Raw genomic sequence first — 23,035 nt, forward strand, 5'->3', positions numbered from 1 at the left:
ATATATACAGGTACTGTGGGGAGGAGAGGGAGGCGGGGCGGGGAGATGGGGAGGAGGAGGGGAAAAGGGGGCTCAGCCTGGGAAGGCCTCGTGGAGGGGGTGAGTTTATAGATCCTTTTTTTGTTTTTTGGAAATACTCACTTTGCACCTGAATCTGAGTAGAACAACTCTAACCCATGGTGCCAAATAAATATTCACATGGACATGAGGGGGCAAACATGGGAAATGATTTTGCAAAGATCACTGCTACTACTTCAGAGTTCATCTCAGGACTCTACCATCCTCAAATTGGACAAAGAACATTATGGGCCTTCTTGGCCTCCAGGATGGTCATTTTCCCTAGCAATCTTATCCTGGGGTTCTAATGATTATGTCTGGAATTCAGGCAGACTTTCAATGGGATGTGGAATTCCAGTCATTGTCACAAAAAACACCAGAATGGTGCACGGGAACAGTGGAAGATACAGCCACCCAGGCATCTGCATGGCTCTAAACCAGTTGCCTTTCAGGGTGATCCATACAAATAGTATCTCTGTTTCCCACGTTAAATTGTTTTTCATCTCAGAATTAGATGATAGAGATGGAAAAGTTTCAAGGTTCTGAACACCCATATGTTAAGAAATGTAGGATTTTGGGTTTTTTTTTTTCCAAAATATGTGTTTTTTTCTAAAGTTTTGGCAAATATAGTAAACTCTTGTCAAAAGAAGGATTGCATATTCTGGAGTTTTTGAAAAAACACTATCAGGTAATAGTTGGTTTTGTTCATTATAGTCTTCAATATTCAAACAGTCCAATTCGACAGAGTAACAGTAGTATTCTAAATGCCATCTATATATATCTCATACTATATAGTATTAAGAAAACCCAACTATTTCAATCAACAAATAAGAATTCAGAATGTTAATTTAAAAAGCCAAATGTGATTTGCTAGAATCCATCTCTGCTCTGGATAGACGAAATCTCTTTAGGCAAAGGAAAGTACCTCCTTCCCCTCCCCACAGCACCTGTATATATGTATATATGTTTGTACATATTTATTACTTTATTTATTTATTTTATTTGTACATATTTATTCTAATTATTTTATTTTGTTAATATGTTTTCTTTTGTTCTCTGTCTCCCCTTTCTAGACTGTGAGCCCACTGTTGGGTAGGGACCATCTCTATATGTTGCCAACTTGTACTTCCTAAGCGCTTAGTACAGTGCTCTCCAAACAGTAAGCGCTCAATAAATATGATTGAATGAATGAATGAATGAATTGAGGCAATTATTTGATTCATTTAAGGAGAAGGTTTCATATGCCAAGTACTGGTCACAGAGTATCTCATTCATTCATTCATATTTACTGAGCACTTACTGTGATCAATCAATCAATCAATCATATTTATTGAGCGCTTACTGTGTGCAGAGCACTGTACTAAGCGCTTGGGAAGTACAAGTTGGCAACATATAGAGACGGTCCCTACCCAGCAGTGGCCTCACAGTCTAAAAGGGGGAGACAGAGAACAAAACCAAACATACTAACAAAATAAAATAAATAGAATAGATATGTACAAGTAAAATAAATAAATAAATAGAGTAATAAATATGTACAAACATATATACATATATACAGGTGCTGTGGGGAAGGGAAGGAGGTAAGATGTGATGAAATCAATGTCAGGCTTCCACAAGCACGGTAATTCAAGTAACCCTTACCAAGTAATTAATAAGTATTAAAGGAACTAGTGATTTATAAGATGCCTATAAGTATACTTTATGGCATTTGTTAAACATTTTCTACATGCCAGGCACTGTACTAAGTGCTGGGGAAGATATAAGCTAATCAGATTGGACACAGCAGCATGGCTTTATGGCTAGACCTCGGGCCTGAGAGTCAGAAGAACCTGGATTCTAATCCCAGCTCTGCCTCTTGTCTGCTGTGTGACCTTGGGCAAATCACTAAACTTCTCTGTGCCTTAGTTACCTCATCTGTAAAATAGGAATTAAGACTGTGAGCCCCATGTGGGCACACAGTAAGCACTTAACAAATATAATAGAAAAACCCAAAAACTACATGGGGTTCACAGTCTCAATCCCCATTTTACAGTTGAGGTAACTGAGGCATAGAAAAGTTAAGTGGCTCAGTGGAAACAGCACAGGCTTGGGAGCCAGAGGTCATGGGTTCTAATCTCAGCTCTGCCACTTGTTAGCTGTGTGACTTTGGGCAAGACACTTAACCTCTCTGTGCCTCAGTTACCTCATCTGTAAAATGGGGATTAAGACTGTGAGACCCACGTGGGGCAACCTGATCACCTTATATCCCCCCTTCCACCAGAGCTTAGAACAGTGCTTTACACATAGTAAGTGCTTAACAAACATTATTATTATCATTATTATTATTATTATTATTATTATTATTATTTGGCTCCTGCAAGGTCACAAAGCAGATAAATGGCAGAGCTGGGATTAGAACCCAGGTCATCTGACTCCCTCTCCCATAGTCTTTCCACTAAGTCATGGTGTTTCTAATACTGCTTTAGAAACTGTGTGGTTTTTGAGATTTTAATGATGACTAAGACTGTCCCTGGATCAGGCAGGTAGTCAGGGGAAGATGTTTTTCTGTCTTTAACAGGTTAGAAATTTGAGAAATTCCAAGTTTTATTCGTTCATTCAATCGTATTTATTGAGCGCTTACTGTGTGCAGAGCACTGTACTAAGCACTTGGGAAGTACAAGTTAGCAACATATAGAGATAGTCCCTACCCAACAGCGGGCTCACAGTCTAGAAGGACTAGAAGGAAACATCTAGAAGAAGTTTTATGGAGCATGCACAAAGGAGTTAGGAGAGAACCAAATTTCCTAAATTCCATCCCAGTCACTTTAGTCATATGGTCACATTGCTAAAATTAATCTCATGTCACCAAGCCCTAAGTCTAAATCATATCTTTCAAAGTCTGAGAAAATCTATTCCACACTGTGCATAGGATACCTGTTTGCCCTCCTACTTAGACTGTGAGCCCTATGAGGGATGGGAAGTAGGTTCAACGTAATTATCTTGTATCCACCCAGTGCTTACTACAGAGCTTGATACACTGTGTTCCCTCTATACTGCAAGCTCACTGTGGGCAGGGAATGTGTCAGTTTATTGTTGTACTCTCCCAAGCACTTAATATAGTGTTCTATGCACTTAGTACTGTGTTCTGCACACAGTAAGCACTCAATAAATACGATTGAATGAATGAATGAATGTTCTGCATACAGTAAGCACTCAATAAATATGATCGAATGATTGAATGAATCGTAAGCACTTAACAAATATCATATTATTATTATTATTGTTGTCCACAATGGTTTGGAAAAAGAGATTAGAAGTTGCCTCAAAAGTTTTTCAGTTAACCATCTTTTACCGCTTCTCGGTCAAGGGCATCCTGAAAATCTTTCAGTCGTCTTTCTTCATATTGTTTTTCTCTGAAAATTCTGTTTTGCCATAGAACTTCTTTTTCATGCCGAACATGCATGAGCTGGACAGCTATTCTGCGCTCCTGCTGGGATTGCCTCATTAGTCGGTTAATAAGCTGTTCCTCTCTGTAAGCTTCCTGAAACAAAAAAACAGTGATAGATATAAAAATTGTAGGCAATTCACTAAAACTTCATGAGCAAAATATTACATCAGGGAAACATAATTTATTTTTAAATTGCTCTAATATTACATGAAGTTTACAGTCCCTCCAGACTGGAAACTTGTCGTGGGCAGGGAAAGTGCCTACCAACTCTATTATATTGTACTCTCCGGAGAGCTTAGTATCGTGCTCTGCACACAATAAGCACTCAATAAATACAATTTATTGATTGATTAAAGTTGAATACATTATATAGTGCAAATTCTAAAATGGCCACCTAGTTATCACAGCGAGAATCAGGAACTGCTCGCTGGACATTGTGATTAATTTAAAGTACTTTGGATATAATGTTGTTCTGCGACACAAAATTTCTCAATTTAACTTTATAATTGAATTTGCATTTTAATTTACGTTTGACTTCATAAAAAACGCCCCCAAAGTATTGGAACAGTTTTAATATCAGCTCTTCAATGGCAGTTAGAAATCTCTATTGTAGAAATGTGCTATAGCTAAAAGTGCCACTGGGAAAATGAAACAGATTCAATTGTCCCCATTAGGAGTACAGTGATTCTACCATGAATAGATAGTTTGTACAGATTTATTACTCTATTTATTTTACTTGTACATATTTACTATTCTATTTGTTTTATTTTGTTAATGATGTGCATCCAGCTTTACTTCTATTTATTCTGATGACTTGACACATGTTCACATGTTTTGTTTTGTTGTCTGTCTCCTCCTTCGAGACTGTGAGCCCGTTGTTGGGTAGGAACCGTCTCTATCTGTTGCCAACTTGTACTTTCCAAGCGCTTAGTACAGTGCTCTGCACACAATTAGTGCTCAACAAATACGATTGAGTGAATGAATAAATGAATAGAGACACCATGTGGAACAGGGTGATAACTTCCTCTTCACTCAGAGTTCATGAGGGGACACTAAGTGGGAGAAATCCTGAAAACTATGTAAAAACTTGAAGGCCTCTGCTAGGGGCCTTCTTCCTGCCACCGCCACCTCTGATAGTGAATCCTGGGACAACAGCCTCCCTCGGGTAATAATAATAATAATAATGGCATTTATTAAGCCTTTACTATGTGCAAAGCACTGTTCTAAGTGCTGGGAAGGTTACAAGGTGATCAGGTTGTCCCACGGGGGGCTCACAGTCATAATCCCCGTTTTACAGATGAGGTAACTGAGGCACAGAGAAGTGAAGTGACTTGCCCAAAGTCACACAGCTGACAATTGGTGGAGCCAGGATTTGAACCCATGACCTCTGACTCCCAAATCCGGGCTATTTTCCACTGAGCCATGCTGCTGCTCTTTGGCCCAAGCTGCTGAGATATCTCATCACATACCAATTGCACCATTAAGATGTGTCATTTAGAACCTCTTCGATTACTTTGCCCTTCCTCAGGATCTTTTTGTTTCACCTTGGACTAGAGCATCTACCAAGTTACTGAAATTTAGCAACTCTTTCTATTCCAGGGACAGTGTCGTCATCAGTAACTCAGTGTTCGTCCCTTTTCTGCGATGTTTTAAAACGTGTGTCCTAAATCCAGGGAAGCGGGAGGCCCAGGGAAGAGATGATGTAAGAATTTAAGACCTTGGGCATGTAGTCTTTGGAGGTCACACTGTGGCCCTTAAGTTAAGTTAAATGGAAAAGCAGTGTGGCCTAGTGGAAAGAACATGCGCCTGGGAGTCCAAAGGACCTGGGTTCTAATCCCAACTTCGCATCTTGTCTGCTGGGTGACCTTGGGCAAATCACTTCACTTCTCTATGCCTCAGTTACCTCATCTGTGAAATGGGGATTAAGACTGCGAGCCCCATGTGGGACATGGCATGGACTGCATCCAACATGATTAGCTTGTAACTACTCCAGCACTTGGTACAGTGCCTGACAAGTGCCTGGTAAGTGCTTCACACATATCATTAAGAAAAAATGTTAAAAGAATTTTCCAACAGCTCTGAGTCTTACCTCCATTGTAATTTCTTCCCTTTTCTAATTTATCTACATAACTATCCATAACAAAATAGGAAAATGAAAAATCATTATAGTTCAAATATTAAGCATATTGTAAAAAAAGTCTTACATGGGCTATGAGAACAAAATATAGTGATTAAAATGTGAAACAAATGTAGTTTTTTGGGTTTTTAAGAATACTTTTCCAATTACTTCAGTTTCAAATTTACAATTTCTATGATAGATTTACTTTCCTCCACTGAGGAAAAGTAAGGAATACCCCTTTAGTATTGAGAGCTGTGGCAAATATCTTTTGTACAGCTTCTCTTTAGGGCAACAGTGGCATCCTGTGGCTAAATAGGTTCCCCTACAGTAGCAACTTGAAGAAATTCCTTTTTCTCCCTTAATGAACAGAATCACCCTTTCCCTCCTGTAGGGTTTTTGAAGTCCCATCAGCAAAATAATAATAATAATAATGATGGAATTTATTAAGCGCTTATTATGTGCAAAGCACTGTTCTAAGGTGATCAGGTTGTCCCATGGGGGGCTCACAGTCTTCATCCCCATTTTCCAGATGAGGTCACCGAGGCCCAGAGAAGTTAAGTGACTTGCCCAAAGTCACACAGCTGACAAGTGGCGGAGCCAGGATTTGAACCCATGACCTCTGACTCCAAAGCCCGTGCTCTTTCCACTGTCACGCTGCTTCTCCTCTACTAGGCAAACAAAGAACATCTTCATGTGTTTAAAAATGTATAATTGCCATTTTGAATACATTCCAACTAGCTGAAAAGCATATGAAGGAAACATAGGATTGCATCTCCCTTGCTTCCTCCCTCTTTTTCTTCCTCCCACCCTCCCTTCCTCATCGGAGGCAGGGGACGGAAGCAGGTAGGAGGGGTAGGGAAGCAGGTGAGAGGGGAAACAGAGGAAGGAAAGTCCTTTCTTTGCTCTCCTCATAAGTTCCTCAGCCTCCCAACCAAAGAGGCTCTCAATACCCTCCTTTTCATTTTGATTTTCCATTGCAGGAATTAACCTATGCTCTCTGGCTACCATGGGGTTTTCTCCACCTTCCCACCCAATCCAAATCTTTTCATGGCTACTGTTTCTCTCATCCATAATGTTTTTAACCAGAGATGATTTTCCTGTCAGCCTTCCCTGCCTCCCAGTAGTGGCTTCAGCTCTTTCAGGGTCCCACCTGACCTCGGCTCCCAAATTTTCTGATTGCCCCCCATCTTTTGATACTTCATTTTGCTTCCTGCCAATATTTTTGCTGTTTACCTGTATTTCCTCTAAATTTTACTTTCATTTCCCACCCTCAGTTGTATGCTATAGAAGCATTCAGTTTGATCTTAGCGCTCTGATTCCAATTCCCCACAAGATTTAGATTTGTATTTTCCACATCAACCTGATGCTTTAACCTCACTTATTAACTTTCATTTCATTTGAATTTTCTGAAAATCAGAGCTCCAGTTTAAGTATCTGCCTCATGTCCCTTCCACTATGCCTTGGCAAGGAACCCTCACATGGGTATGGAAGCTCTTCATCCATGGACAGCAGACATATAAACTCACTTCCTGGATTGGATGCATTAAGAAGATACTTCAATGTTTTTTTTATATTGTTTTCAACAGAGGCCTTTCTTATCCTTCAAAAGTCATAACTTTTATATTCTCGATTACCCACCTACATTATTGATAGAGTAAAACATTTTGAAAACAATATATCTATATATCTATATATGCACACACAAATACATTCAGCTACTTACAGCTGTGTATATATAGCTTATGTATATATATATATATACATCTCTAAATAGCTGTATATATATATATATATACATCTCTAAATAGCTGTATATATATATATACATCTCTAAATAGCTGTATATAACTGCACTTAATGCACCACATTAAAGAAAAATGTTCCTTGAGATTTTTCTACTCAAAGTAGCAAAAAGAAGAAAACATAAGTATTTTTTTAGACACTTTAGGCATTACTACTGAGTCTAGTCAGCTCACCTCCTGTGCTTCATGGGCCATTAACTGTTCCAGTAGCAATTTTCGACGTCTCTTCTCCCTTCGTTCTCGTGCCAAAGTGTCCTCCTCCAGACGTTTTTGAATTTTTCTTATATACTCATCATCTGAATAAGTGTTTAACAGTTCAGCAGCAGACACCTGGCCTGGAGCATCTAATACTGTTTTTGAACCACTAAGGAAAATATTTTGCATTTTAGGGCTTTTTTATAAGGCAAGATAAAACTCCACATGTATATTTATAAACAGGAAGGAACGCTACAGGAAAGTAACGGGAGCTCTTCTGGGGAGGAACTGTAGCTTCTGGAGGCTTTTGAAAATATCATATGTGGTTAGCTATATCACTCTCCTCTCTGCTCCAACTCCCAACTCTGGTCCTCACACCCTTAATTAATTTCTCAGCCCAGTGTTTCTGATGTTTTGCTAACTTTCACTCCCTGTGCCCTTCTTTTGATGGCTTCCCTCTCCCATCCCCTGCCTCAAGTGAACTCTTTCTCTGTTTGGGCTGACTCTTTCACTCCTATTATCTTCACCTCTTCTTCTCCTCCTCTCCCTCTCACCACTCCCTCCATTTGACTTAATAATGATAATGATTATGGTATCTGTTAATTGCATACTATGTGCCAGGCACTGTTCTAAGCACTGGTGTGGGAACAAGCAAATTGAGTTGGACACAGTCCCTGTCCCACGTGGGGCTCACAATCTCAATCCCCATTTTACAGATGAGGTAACTGAGGCAGGGAGAAATGAAGTGACTTGCTCAAGGTCACACAATAGATGAGTGGAAGAGCCGGGATTAGAACCCATGACCTTCCAACTCCTAGGCCCGTACTTTATCCACTATCTTAAATAACGTTCAGTCTTTTTCTGAGTGACCTACTCTGTAGTCTTCTGTGCTTTGGGAAAGAGCAGAGAACAGTCAATGTTGAATTCCAACCTCTGCCTGAGGCCTAAATTTGTTCACTAACGTAACAATTCCCTCTCTACAGGCTCTTGATAGCTAAATTTAGTGATCTGGAACGTGGTGCCCTGATTGATGAGCGTTTGTCATTTTATCCTGTGAACCCTGCCAAGTTGTCTCCTGAATAGATAATCATTCAATCAATCAATGGTATTTATTGAGCGCTTACTATACCCAGAGCACTATACTGAGTGCTTGGGAGAGTATAATACAGCAGAGTTAGGAATTGCGTTCCCTGCCCACCCAAGCTTACAGTCTAGGGGAAGTGTTGGATAAGCGGATCACTGTTCCACATCTTATCAGAAACAGAATTTTAAAATATTTTGGGCTGTTCTGGGTAAGAATACTCCGAGTTAAAATAATAATAAATAGAAAACAAGAGAAATACTGATATCTAAAGATGAGGTGAATAGAGAAAGTCCACTTAAAATGGGTAAAAGTGTTTCAAAAAATGTTTTAATTGGCTTTTTCATTTTATGATTTAAATTTATTGGGTTCCAAAAATTCCTGGATTGTGAATATTGTAAATGAATTATGCCTTGAAATAAGCATAATAAAATCTCAGTTTCCTATTATGGCAAAGGAGTAGGATGAAAAGTAAGAGAAAGGTTATGTGCAACCTACAGATAATGCCATATCTTTGTTTAAACATTTGCTTTATATCACTACTGACCTATGACCTCAAAATGATGACTCATGCGCTACGTGAATTTTTCTCTAATTCTCTCTCACATAAGTCACCATCATAAAGTGTGAAATATCCAAATGGTAAGAAGAAAGAGGAGGAAAAAGGGGGCAGTTTAAAGGGAAGGGCAGGAGAGAGATGAAGAAGAGGGCTTTAAAGAAGAATCTAGGCACTCCACAACCTAAAGTAGCTTGTAGATGATTGAATGTTGCCCACACCCTTCCTCTGGCTTGGAACTCTTTTTCCATCACTGTACTTCAGAGAAACAGCCTAGCCTAATGGAAAGAGCACAGGCCTGGGAGTCGGAAGGACCTGGGTTCTAATTCCGGCCCAGCCACCTGTCTGCTGTGTGACCCTGGGCAAGTCACTTCATTTCTCTGTGCCTCAGTTACCTCATCTGAGAAATGGGAATTAAGACTGTGAGCCCAGTGTGAGAGTGGGACTGTGTGCAACTTGATTTGCTTGTATCTACCCCAGTGCTTAGTATAAATACTGCAATTATTACTATTACTGTTATTTTCTTACAGTCTACCATACTCCCCACCTTTAAAATCCTCCTAAAATCACATATCCTCCCCAAGGCCTTCCCTAAGCCCTCATTTCCCCTGCATCACCTAAACATTTGGATGTCTATCCCCTAAGCATTTTAATACTCACTCCAACCCCACAGTGCTTATGTACATAACCCGATACTCTAATTTCATCTCTCTCTGTAGTTTATTTTAATGTCTGTCTCCCCTGTAGACTGCAAGCTCTTCGTGGGCAGGATCATATCTACCAACTCTTTTGTATTGTACTTTCCCAAATGCTTAGCACAGTGCTCTGCAAACCATAAGTACTCAAAATGCCACTGATTGATGGATTGACCATAAAATCATTTAGAGTAAATGCAGCTTCATCAATGTAAATCTAGTGCACATCTTACCTGTATTTAGCCTTATTATCTTTTTTTAATAAAGCTTCAAATTTCTTGATCTCATTGGACACATCCTGGAGAGATGAAAAACATAAGTTTCCTACTTTTCAAGCAATGGATTAAGGATTTAACTGACATAAAACACAAGGTAAACTGAAGAACACAGTAGGCTAGGCAGGAGGAAAGGAAAATGACAGCTTTCACTGAGTTGGACTCAAAAAATGAAATCCTATTACTGGGAAAAAGTCAGGGTCCAAGAGCTGGTTGTATTTAAGTTACATATCTACTGAGAGCTCACCTCCTCCAGGAGGCCTTCCCAGACTGAGCACCCCTTTTCCTCTGCTCCTCCTTCCCTCCTCATCACCCCCTTCCCCTCCCCACAGCACTGGTGTATATTTGTATATATTTATTACTCTATTTTATTAATGATGTGGGTATAGCTACAATTCTATTTATTTATTCTGATGGTATTGACACCTGTCTACCTGTTTTGTTTTGTTGTCTGTCTCCCCCTTCTAGACTGTGAGCCTGTTGTTGGGTAGGGACCATCTCTATATGTTGCCGAGTTGTACTTCCCAAGTGCTTAGTACAGTGCTCTGCACACAGTAAGCGCTCAATAAATACGATTGAATGAATGAATGAACATTATTAAAAGTTCCCTTAGGGGTTAAGTGGGAGTTCTTTATGCAAAGCAAAGGCATGCAATAAAACAACCCAGCCTAGAGTTAATTACATTATACTCCATTTTGTGCAACGATTGACAAAGAACACAGTAACCAAAAGTGATTTCCTCCACACCTACTGAAATACAGGTATATTGTTTCTTAAGGTTGTGGAGAAATGTTACACTTGAGTCATGAAATCTAGGTCAGCATTTCAGAGGAGCTTACTCTATTTGAATTGAGTAAAATAATGGTTAATACCCCAATTCTCCAAGCAAATATAATGGCATTTACATTAGAGCTGAATTCCTCTTTATGGTGGCTAATTCTTGTCTTTTCAGGTATGCCCACATAGCTACTTAAGTATATATTTCTTCCTGACTCCTAAGGGACTATGGCACTCATATCAGTTTCGTTGTTACATAAATTGAGGAAAAAAACATTAAATTTTATCAACTATAATCTGCTGGAATATTCCTGCTAAAGTCAAGTATCTGAATAATTTGAGGGAGTAGTGAGAGACCTGGGTTCTGATCCCAGCTATGCCACTGATATGCTGTGTGACCTAGGGTAAGTCTCTTAAACTCTCTGGGCCTTAGTTTCTTTATCTGTAAACTGAGGATAAGAAATTTACTATCCCCGCTTCTTAGATTATGAATGCTGTGTGGGGCAGGGACTGGGTCCAATCTGATTATTTTGAATCTTCCCTGATCTTGATGAATAATAATTGTTTAATACATACCATAATTACAATTAAAATTGTTACCTAAATGAATTTTCTCCTTCTCTTGATTCCGCCATGGGACAGGTTGGTAAATGATAGAGAACTGGGGACAGAAGACTTTGGATAAATATAGGGACAGACTTCTGAGAAGTTGGGTTGCTACAGGAAATTAGGGGATCTATTACAGCTGTTATGTCTGATGTCTTAGTCCAGTTACAGTTGCCCTTCCACACCTGAACAAATTACCATTCAGCACCAAAATCTTTAAGACCCTCAAATTTCCAAATACACCGACTTGTCTTACAAGAAGGGTCTGTGTTCTTGAAGAACCCCATGTTTCAGAAAGCTCATTTTTTAGTTCTCATGTTTTCCATGAACGTGCACAACACCATTTCTTCCAGACAGGGTAACATGTTGGAAGAATGTTCCTCAATTCTGCTGTCAGACTTTAGATAAAATGTGTAGTGAAAATATATGTTATGGGAGAAGTGAATATATTTAGGGAGATTCCCATTTGAATGGCTTTATAACTCGAAGGAATGAAAAAGTTTTCAAAATTGAAAAAAAAATTGAGGCGTTGTAGCTATGAGCATCGTGTACGTCAGCTGTAATCAAGAGGGTCAATTGACTGTGAGACCCCTAAGGGGTAGGGACTGTATCTAATTCCCAACTGTATCTAATTCCCACCTGTTCATTTTTTCCCATTGCTTAGTAGATACTCTGAAACAAGTAAGTGCTTAATTAATGCCATTGCTAACTACTAGTGATACTAATTGTATTGTCTCAGATGTATGTGGGTGAAATGAAAGCTCACCTCTAATTGTGCAGCTTAAATCATGGGCATAAAATAATGATAATGATAATAACTGTAGTATTTGTTAAGCATTTACTATGTGCCAAGCATTGTTGAACAGAACTTGAGTCCTCTGTGTTCCAAGGATGTATTCTTTCCACTAAATCATGCTGCTTCCCCCTTTTTTTTAAAAAAAATGGTATTTGTTAAGCACTTACTACATGCCAGACACTGTTCTAAGTCCTGGGGTAGATTTAGAAGTAATCAGGGTAGACACAGTTCATGTCCCACATGGGGCTCACAGTCTTAATCCCCATTTTACAGATGAGGTAACTGAGGAACAGAGAAGTGAAGTGGCTTGTCCAACATCACTCAGTAGGCGAGTGGTGAAGCAGGGATTAGTTCCCAGGTCTTTCTGATTCCTAGGCCTGTACTCTTTCCACTAGGCCTATGCTGTTACAACTCTTGGAATAATAGTTGTTAAATTCCAATTTTGCCAGAAGCAAGCTCTCTTAAAATTAATAAGTAGGCACTGGGGAGGGACTTGTAAATATGGAAACTATAGCTAGGTATATGAGTGAGTGTCCATGGCAAGGGGTGGAATTAACATTTGAAAATGTTGATGGAGCAAGCAAAACATGGGCAGCCATTTAAAGTTCTTTTGTAGGTATCAACTTGATATCTAAAATATCAACTTGAAAAGCTGCCCCATTCAACCCCCCACGTCAAAAATAAATCATCACTTACCTCTGCCTCTTTTTTCTTTTTCAACATTTTTTGGGTTTCAACGGCTTTTGGGTTACAGTTGGGTGACTGTTTGGGGATCTGGATAATAGCTGCTTGAATTCTGGCCATTATTTCATTTTGTCTTCTTCTGCCTGTGCGATGCTGAATGTCCAGTATAAAATCAGATGAGTTATTTGAGTCTTTAGAGAGATCATCAATTAAACACAGTTCATTCTCAAAGCCTCAAATATAAATGAACAAAATAAATTAACCAGTGCTCTGAAAGAATTTCATATGGAATATGATACATTCTACTGAAAAAGTTTCACACAGCAAGATATTAAAATAAATTATTGAAATACATTATCCTGTAGTAGTAGTAATATTCACTTATTAATATTTATTTAACACCCATTCGGTGCAATGCACTGTACAAACCCTGCATTATCCCAAATGTTATCCTGCCCCCTTATATGGGATTGTACAGGAAGAAAGGAATTTTTCTCACCCCTTCAGCAGGCTCAGGAATATCAATCAATCTCTCAATGGTATTTATTTAATTAATCATAAATAATAATAATAATAATAATAATAATAATAATAATAATAATGGTATTTGTTAAGCACATTTTACATGCCAAGCACTGAATGCTTTCTCTGTGGAGAATGCTATACTAAATGCTTGGGAAAGTACTATATAACAGACTTGGTAGACACGCTGCCCACAATGAGCTTACAGTCTAGAGGAAGCTTCAGATGTAAATATAAATAAATACATCACGACTATGTACGTGAGTACTGTGGGGCTGAGGGAGGAGTGAGTAAAGGGTGCAATTCCAACTAAAAGAGTGACACAGAAGGGAGTGGAAGAAGAGGAAATGAAGAGTTATAAGTGTCAGGGACATGCCCTAAATGGCCTACTTGTATATATCTGTAAATATCTTTAATTTATTTATTTATTTATATATTCATAATAATAATAATAACAATGGCATTTATTAAGTACTTACTATGTGCAGAGCACTGTTCTAAGCGCTGGGGAGGTTACAAGGTAATCAGGTTGTCCCACATGGGGCTCACAGTCTTAATCCCCATTTTACAGATGAGGTAACTGAGGCACAGAGAAGTTAAGTGACTTGCCCAAAGTCACACAGCTGACAACTGGTGGAGCAGGGATTTGAACCCATAATCTCTGACTCTAAAGCCCGTGCTCTTTCCACTGAGCCACGCTGCTTCTCTTAATTAACGCCTGTCTCCCCCTCTAGACCGTGAGCTCACTGTGGGCAGGAATATGTCTGTTTGTTATATTGTACTCTACCAAGTGCTTAGAACAGTGCTTTGCACACAGTAAGTGCTCAATAAATACAATTGAATGAATGAATGAATGAATGAATGAATGGAAGGCCTCTTGGAAGAACTGTCCTTTTAACAAGGCTTTGAAAATGGAGAGAATGATCAGCTTTTGGATGTGAAGAGGGAATGCATTCCCAGACCAAAGACAGGACATGGATGAGAAGTTGGTGATGCGATAGATGAGATTGAGGTACAGTGAGCAGCTTGGCATCAGAGAAGCAGAGTGTGCAGGCTCTGTTATAGTAGGAAAGCAGGGAGGCAAGCTAGGAGGGGGTAAGATCATTGAGATGGAATTTCTGTTTGATGTGGAGGTTCTTGAGTGAGGAAGCATGGACCGAATGATGTTGCAGAAAAATGATCCAGGCAGCAGAGTGAAATGTGGACTGGAGTGGGGAGAGGCAGGAAGCAGGAAGGTCAGCGAGGAAGTTGATGCAGTAATCAAGCTGGCATAGTGATTGGATTAACATGGTAGCAGTTTGGATGGAGGGGAAAGGGAGGATTTTGGCAACGTTGTGACGGTTAAACTGAGAGGATTTGGTGACATGTGAGAGATGAGTCGAGGATAACACCAAGGCTATGGGCTTGTGAGATGGAGAGGGTGGTGGTGCTGTCTACAGTGTTGGTCAAGTCAAGGGGAAAAACAGGGTTTGGGTGGGAAGTTAAAAATTTCTGTTTTGAATGAGTTAAATTTGAGGTTCCAGTGGGACATCTAAATAGAGATGTCCTAAAGGCCGGACAACATGTGAGACTGTAGAGAAGGAGAGAGATCAGGGCTGAAGATATAGATTTGGAAATCACACGCATAGGGATGGTACTTGGAGCCTTGGGAGAGAATGAGGTCTCCAAAACAGTGAGTGTAGATGTATAATGGAAGGTGACCCAGAATTGAGCTTTGAGGGACTCCCACACTTAAGGGGTGGGAGACAGAGGAGGATCCCGCAAAAGAGACTGAGAATGAGCAACCAGAGAGACAGGAGGAGAACTGGAAGAAGACAGTGCCAGTGAAGCCAATGTTGGATAATATTTCCAAGAGAAGGGGATGGTCGACTGCGTTCAAGGCAAATGAGAAGTCGAGAAGGATTAGGATGGAGTACAGGCAAAATTTTGCAAGAAGGAGATCATTGGTGACCTTAGAGAGGGCAGTTTCAGTGGAGTGAAGGGGGTGGAAACCAAATGGGAGGGGTTCAAGGAGAGAGTTGGAGGAGAGGAAGTGGAGACAGTGGGTGTAGACAACTCGCCCAAGGAGTTTGGAGTGGAATTTATTGTGCTCTTACTGTGTGCAGAGCATGGTACTAAACTCTTGGGAAAGTACAACAGAATTGAAAGGCACATTCTCTGTCCACAAGAACCTTATAGTCTAGAGGGCATTTGCTTGAGTCCCTGCTAGGCAAGGGACTTTTCTAGTCACCTGCCTAAAGTTATAGCACCATTTTGGTGTAGGGTTACTCTGCAATGGCAGCAACCATCCTGCCAGAATAGACAAGACAAGTCTCTGACTGCAGATTCTTGCCCTTTCTTATTCCATAAGGAATGGTACAAGGGTCTCCAGAGTATCCCAGTTCAGTGGTGGCATTGGAATCCCATCCCTCAAGGCAGCTTGACCCAAAGAGTCAGACAGCTCTCAATATAGTCACTGTGGACCCAACCCCCCTGAATTGGGGAGCCTTCAGAAAGCCTGGAATTTCCACTGCTTCCGACAGATGGGGTGTCAGTCAGTCAGTCAATCGTATTTATTGAGCGCTTACTGTGTGCAGAGCACTGTACTAAGCACTATGGAGAGTCTTGTCTTATGCCTTCGAGTCGTCTGCGACACAATGGACACATCTCTCCCTGAATTCTCTACCTCCATCTGCAATTGTTCTGGTAGTGTATCTACAGAGTTTTCTTGGTAAAAATATGGAAGTGGTTTACCACTGCCTTCTTCCACACAGTAAACTTGAGTCTCCGTTCTCAACTCTCTCCCAAGCCGCTGCTGCCCGGTACAGGTGAGTTTTGACTTGTAGCAGATTGCCTTCCACTCACTAGCCACTGCTCTAGCTAGGAATGGGTAGGCCTTTGCTTGACTCTCCTTCCCATAGTCAAGACTGGTAGAGTACTGAGTGGAAACTCTCCAGGTGTGACCCTGAGAGGGAACTTGGGAGAGTACAATACAGTAATAGACACATTCCCCACCCACAATGAGCTTACAGTTTAGAGGGGGAGACAGACATTAATACAAATAAATAAATTACAGATATGTACATAAGTGCTGGGGGGCTGGGAGAGGGGATGAATAAAGGGAGCAAGTCAGGGTGACAGAAGGGAGTGGGAGAAGAGGAAAGGAGTCTTTGGTCAAGGAAGGCCTCTTGGAGATAATACTAATAATAATTTTGGTATTTCAATCAATCAATCATATTTATTGAGTGCTTACTGTGTGCAGAGCACTGTACTAAGTGCTTGGGAAGTACAAGTTGGCAACATATAGAGGCAGTCCCTACTCAACAGTGGTCTCACATTGTTAAGCACTTACTATGTGCCAAGCACTGTTCTAAGCGCTGGTGTGGCTTCAATAAGGTTTTGAAGTATGGGGAGAGTACTGCTCCTAGACTGTGGGATGGTTTCTAGAATATGTTTGTGCGTATTTATTACTCTATTTATTTTACTTGTACATATTTATTCTACTTATTTTATTTTGTTAATATGTTTTGTTTTGTTCTCTGTCTCCCCCTTCTAGACTGTGAGCCCACTGTTGGGTAGGGACTGTCTCTATATGTTGCCAACTTGTACTTCCCAAGCACTTAGTACAGTGCTCTGCATACAGTAAGCGCTCAATAAATATGATTGAATGAATGAATGAATGAATGGTTTTAGGGACAAATGGTTTTAGGGACAAAATGGCCACTCACTAAGGCAGATCCCCCCATTGTGGATTACTGGAGACTCGGGCCAGGATTGGGAATGAGCTCAAGGACTTTGGCCCAGTGAAAATGCTGCCTTCTGTAGAACAGTACAGAGTACCATACCCTTCCAGCTGTCCAGAGATTGAGAGACCAAAATGGCCATGAGCAGCTGTATATCCATGTATAAAAATCACTACTTCACTACCGGCCTCTAATATAAAACTGAAGCAAGTGTTTTGTGAAAATTGAAAGCAAGAAGAGCATGTAACAAAAGGCATTAAATGAACACATAAAACCTTTTTTTTTTTGTCAAATTAGAATATTCATACAGTTCTCCTAGAATGTGAGAAATAAAAGCCATAAATGCATGGTGCTGAAAGAGACTTGCACTGTCAGGAGTCTCACTGATTCTGCCACCGCATCTGAGCCAGAAGAGGTAACAGTCCTACATTTGTTTCTTCTCTAATAAGAGGAACAGTAGTAGTAGTAGCCGCAGCCAAAACAGAAGCGTGTATATCCAGCTTGAGAAAAAATGATCCGCAATCCCAACCAGTCATCTACCCTTAGAGAAAAGTGTTTAGCTAGAAGCAGGAAGGGACTACGCAATTGAGGTACAGGGTCAAATTGGCATTTTCTACATTAACAAGTCCATATTCATCTTAACATTAACATTCTTTGTAAGCATTAGTGGAGAGGCAAGAAATCATGGCAGATGATGCAGTGGGAACAAGGTTAATACCGGAGAAAATGAACATTTGGGAAAATTTGTTTTACAATACCTTTTCAATATCTTGAACTCTTTGTTCCTCCTTTATTTTTTGCATTTTTTGGAGTTTTTCAAAATGCATGCGAGTAACTTTTTCTTCCATGTGTTTACATTTCTGTTCAAACTCTACTGAAACCTGCTTCAGACTCAAATCAGTCTCGCGAGGCATCAAGTTTTTAAGTCGCTAAATAAATATTTCAAAATACACCTCAGTTGAAAACAGATTGGTTTAAAGTGACTTTCACCACAAACAAAATTTTACATTAAAGTTAAAATGGGACTCTGCAGTGATACATTTGAAGTATGCTTATCCATCTTACTAGAGAAGCAGCATGGATCAGTGGAAAGAGCACAGGCTTTGGAGTCGGGTCATGGGTTCGAATCCCGGCTCTGCCAATTGTCAGCTGTGTGACTTTGGACAAGTCATTTAACTTCTCTGTGCCTCAGTTCCCTCATCTGTAAAATGGAGAGTAAGACTCTGAGCCGCCCGGTGGGACAACCTGATCTCCTTGTAACCTCCCCAGCACTTAGAACAGTGCTTTGCACATAGTAAGTGCTTAATAAATGCCATCATTATTATTATTATTATTGATATTATTAGTCACTTGATAACAGTTTTAAAATATTGATTATTTATCAACAGAAAATAAATCTAAAATAAATAAAATCTACTCAGATGTGGTTTCTGGTCCACAAAATATTTTTCTCCTATAGATATTATGGCTATATTCCGGACTTTGGCCTGCTTTTCACGTAAGGGTACTGAGGTGATTTTACATTCATTTTTGTATGGTAAAATTGGCAAATGCTTTTTTCTGTTCTTTCTATAAACACTTCATATTTCAAAATTTTAAAAATGCACTAGATTTTATTTTCAAAATTACCTAGATCAGAAAGAAAAAAAGAAGAATCCACATAACGAGAAAGCTGGTCAATAGAAAGATCTCCGGTTCCTCACCTGGATGGGATCTCAGCTATAGAACTGCCAAAGTTTTTTTCCCATTACCTTTCGTATCACATTCAGCAGCACCATTTTCCACGAGAAAGGAACAAATCATGACCTTCTCAGGTACCTACCTCTCGATACAACTCACTTCTAATGCCTTGGAGTTTGGCAGGTCCCGCAGGTCTCATTGTTTGCATAGCTACCCCCGTTAGCCCAGATTTTTTCTTTTTTTGGAGCGCAATGTACATTTGGTAAAGGAGCTTGGTGGCCGACCCGTGTTTTTCTGTCATGATGTTTTGGGCCACATTCTCATCAAACTGCACGCCCAAGAGTTGAAGTGTGGGTTCCAAGCGAGTAAAATTATTCAGTTTTGAATGTGTAACCCTAGGTGTTAAAAAACATTATTGTCACCTGTGTACCTTTTCAGTGTACAAATACTCAAAAGAGACTATTAGTGATTACAACTTTGAGTTTCAATCCAAAACTTATTCAAGCTCAAAAAGCATAAGTATTTTCATAATATTACATATTATCTTACAGTCTTTGAAAGATTCTATTTCTTCCTGAACCCACTCATAATTTAAAATGCCACTTGGGGCTTATATTTTCCATATCTACTTCACTCTAGCAAGAGTTTTCTCTTGAAGCCTTGATATTAAAAGTATTAGTTTCACACAGAGTAGGTTAAAAAATGCACCCATTTTTAAAGTGTGATTTAGAGTAATTTCTATGAAAAGGGAGCACAGAAATGTGAATGTGCTCTTCAGTAAGGTGACAGCCATAATTTTAGTTTAAAATAAAAATCAACACACAAGTGATGAAAAATTGCTGTTGAAATGCCCATCATCTTTAAAGAATGCCCATTAACTTTAAAGAAATATAACAAGGCAAATTGCTATAGAGCTTTAGAAAAGTCTCTACATAGGCTCTGCCAAATGTGATGGCTAGCCTTACTTTGAAAACTCAACTCTGAACCTTTCAAACTTTAACAGGGTCAAAATGCATTCTTAATTCTTTAAGAACAGATGATTTCATTCAATACTTCACTTCCATTAATAGGCTCAATTTGACCCTGTACGACTGGGAAACAAATGATATTACGTTCTGGATTTAGGGGAATAAAAACTTTCCCTAATGCTCGATAGTATTCTCTCCAACGGTCAATAAGGAAAAATCTCTCCCCAGTGACGTTCCTCTGTTCAATTGTTTCTGGAACAGGAAGGGTCCTATTCTCTTTCAGTCAGTCAATCAGTCAGTGGTATTTACTGAGAACTTCCTGTGTGCAGGGCACTGTACTAAACGCTTGGGAGAGTATAATGCAATAGATAGACACATTCCCTGCCCTTGAGGAGGTTACTTCCAAAGCAGCGTGGTAAAATTCTGAAAGCAGAGCAGAGAGGCATCTATGTGGGGAGGAATTTTGTCTTGAATGTGTCTACCCCAAGTAAAACTATAGAGGGGATCACCAGGCCTCCTTTTCAAGCTTTCCATTTAATTAACTGCAAATAATCTTCCTTTCCAATTCCAAATGATATTTTTAAGAGACATTGGGAACTCACTAATAATCATTCTCATTTATGATTTACCAAACTTTCACATCAGCTATTTCTCAATGAGGAAAGCACATTGTGTTATTTGCTTGTATAGTTCCTAGCTAGATGAAAAATATATACAAAAAAACCCTCGTTCCATGGGACTCTGTTTCATGTCCATGAGGGCAACCTTAAAAACGGTTTCTCCAAGAACCTCGATGCCCCTGTTGGAGACAGAATATTAGCATGGATGCACTACTCACTGGACTGATCCAGTAATGGCCCAGCATCTGTTCCTGGCCTCATTTGATTAGCATTCAGTTTAAAGGGTTGAAACCAGGGCTTAAAAGTGACATGTTTGTATCCCGGGCCACCTGATTGACTCAGGATACAGACATGCCATTTTAAGCCCTGGTTTCAACCTTTCAGAACCTATGGTTCAAAAGAAAGAAAAATGAGGAAAATGGTTGCTGTGGACAAAAGGGAAGTTTGACGTAGAGTTTCTCTAAGTGCTCTCTCCCTGCCTGTCCCGACCCCCTCTCTTCAGACTCAATTCTAGGACTGATGCAATCTCCTCCCTCTCTTTTCCTCCTCATTTACCTCCTCTAAAGACTGAAATAACCAGCAGGACTATTCATCAGTACTTGACAAGTTCAGAGTCAGGGTGACTTGAGCTCACATGAAGCAGCTGTGGCAAGTAACTGGTTTCAGGGGCAGTGAGTCAATCAACGTAATTTATTTGCTTACTGTGTGCAAAGCACAGTATTATGTGCGTGGAAGAGTACAATACAAAAGAGCAGGGATAGACAAATGCTGTCCGTAAGGAACTTTCGGAGTGGAGGGGGAGACAGACATTAAAATAAATTACAGATGGATCTGTACTTAAATGCTGTGGAGCTGGATGCGGGGCAGGGGGTGAATATCAGAGTACTTCAGGGAACAGACCCAAGTGCATGAGTGATGTAGAAAGTAGGGTTAAGACAAGGAAGTTCAATCCTTCAATTGCATTTATTGAGCACTTACTGTGTGCAGAGCACGGTACTAAGCACTTGGGAGAGTACAATACAACAATAATAACAATAGACAGGCACATTTCCTGCCCACAGTGAGCTTACTGTGGCCTTAGTCGGGAAAGACCTTTGGAGCAGATATACTTTTAGTAAGCCTTTGAAAATGGGGGAGAGAAATGGTCCACAGGATATGAAAGGAGAAGGAGTTCCAACCCAGAGGGTAATAGGTCAGAGGGAGGGCAAGAATGCTTTCTGAAAATAATATTTCCCGAGAAGCAGCTTGGCCTAATGGATAGATCATGGGACTGGGAGTCAAAAGGACCTGGGTTCTAATTCCGGCTCCACCCCCTCTGTGCCTCAGTTCCCTCGTCATTAAAATGGGAATTAAGACTCTGAGTCCTATATGGGACAAGGACTGTGGCCAACCTGATTAGCTTGTATCTACTCCAGCACTTAGTACAATGCCTGGCAAATAGTAAGGGCTTAACAAATACTATTAAAAAAAAGAGGTCACCCTTTGGGAAACAAATCTCTTTTTATGCCTTAGTTCTACACAGACAGGCCTAAAAGTTGAGCGGGGATTGTACCATTCAGTTATAACCAATGATTTAAAAGTCTACGTATTGCTTATTCTGTGGAATACAGCCACCTGATTGACAATTGGCAATCAAGTGGCTTTTTCTTTTAATTTTTTATAGACTCCTTCCTCCCTTGATGTAAAATGGCTTTAGGGGAGTTCCATCATTTTCATCGATACTTATTGGGTATCTCCCCTGTGTGCATGGCATTGTACTCGACACTTACTCTGTGCAAAGCCCTGTACCAAGTTCCTACAATGCGTGAAGCACTGTATTGTCAGCCTATTCTATATGTGGAGACCTGTATTGGGCACCTGCCTTGGGTGGAAAACTATAACAGTCCCCAAGTCCAGGCAAGATGTCCGGAAGATTGAGGGAAACTGAGGACTGCAAGTGTCCAGAGCCAGATCCTAGTGGGGGCAGATTTCCAATCCAATTCAGAATCTTGCCTGGAGATTCTGTTTTACTGCTAAAAAAAAACTGCTACAAGATTTCTAGCTCTTACTTTTCAGTCTTTCCATTATGTAAAAAGTGCTACTCACAAACTCCTCTTACTTTATGTAAGCTAATTGTTTTAACCTCTCACTAGATGTGTCCCATTCAGAAATGGCCAATATCCCTCACTCCCTTATTATTATAATTAATGGTATTTTATTATTATTATCATATTTGTTAAGCACTTTCTATGTGCCAGGCACTGTACTAAGCACTGGGGTGGGTACGAGCAAGTCAGGCTGGACACAGTCCCTGTCCCAAGCTGTGCTCACAGTCTCAATCACCATTTTATAGATGAGGTAACTGAGGCAGAGAGAAGTAAAGTGATTTGCCCAAGGTCACACAGCAGAGAAGTGGCAAAGCTACGATTATTTGTTAGGCACTGGTATTATAAGCAGTGATATTTTTGTAATGG

The 23,035-nt window shown here is 40.0% G+C and overlaps 1 protein-coding gene across 5 annotated transcripts in view; it reads right to left on the reverse strand.

Moving 5' to 3' along the window:
• The window catches only part of SPEF2 (sperm flagellar 2), a 175,501-nt gene that overhangs the window by 124,807 nt on the left and 27,659 nt on the right, over positions 1-23,035 (reverse strand). For all 5 annotated transcript variants that reach the window (XM_038744378.1, XM_038744380.1, XM_038744379.1 and 2 more), the window contains exons 3-8: positions 19,137-19,389; positions 18,073-18,243; positions 13,083-13,223; positions 10,166-10,230; positions 7,580-7,769; positions 3,389-3,577 (exon numbers count right to left, since the gene is read on the reverse strand). In XM_038744378.1, coding sequence (XP_038600306.1) covers positions 3,389-3,577; positions 7,580-7,769; positions 10,166-10,230; positions 13,083-13,223; positions 18,073-18,243; positions 19,137-19,389 — 1,009 coding nt within the window. The remainder of the gene's footprint in view (positions 1-3,388; positions 3,578-7,579; positions 7,770-10,165; positions 10,231-13,082; positions 13,224-18,072; positions 18,244-19,136; positions 19,390-23,035) is intronic.

Source organism: Tachyglossus aculeatus, chromosome 3, assembly GCF_015852505.1.
Source record: "Tachyglossus aculeatus isolate mTacAcu1 chromosome 3, mTacAcu1.pri, whole genome shotgun sequence".
Lineage (NCBI taxonomy): Eukaryota > Metazoa > Chordata > Mammalia > Monotremata > Tachyglossidae > Tachyglossus > Tachyglossus aculeatus.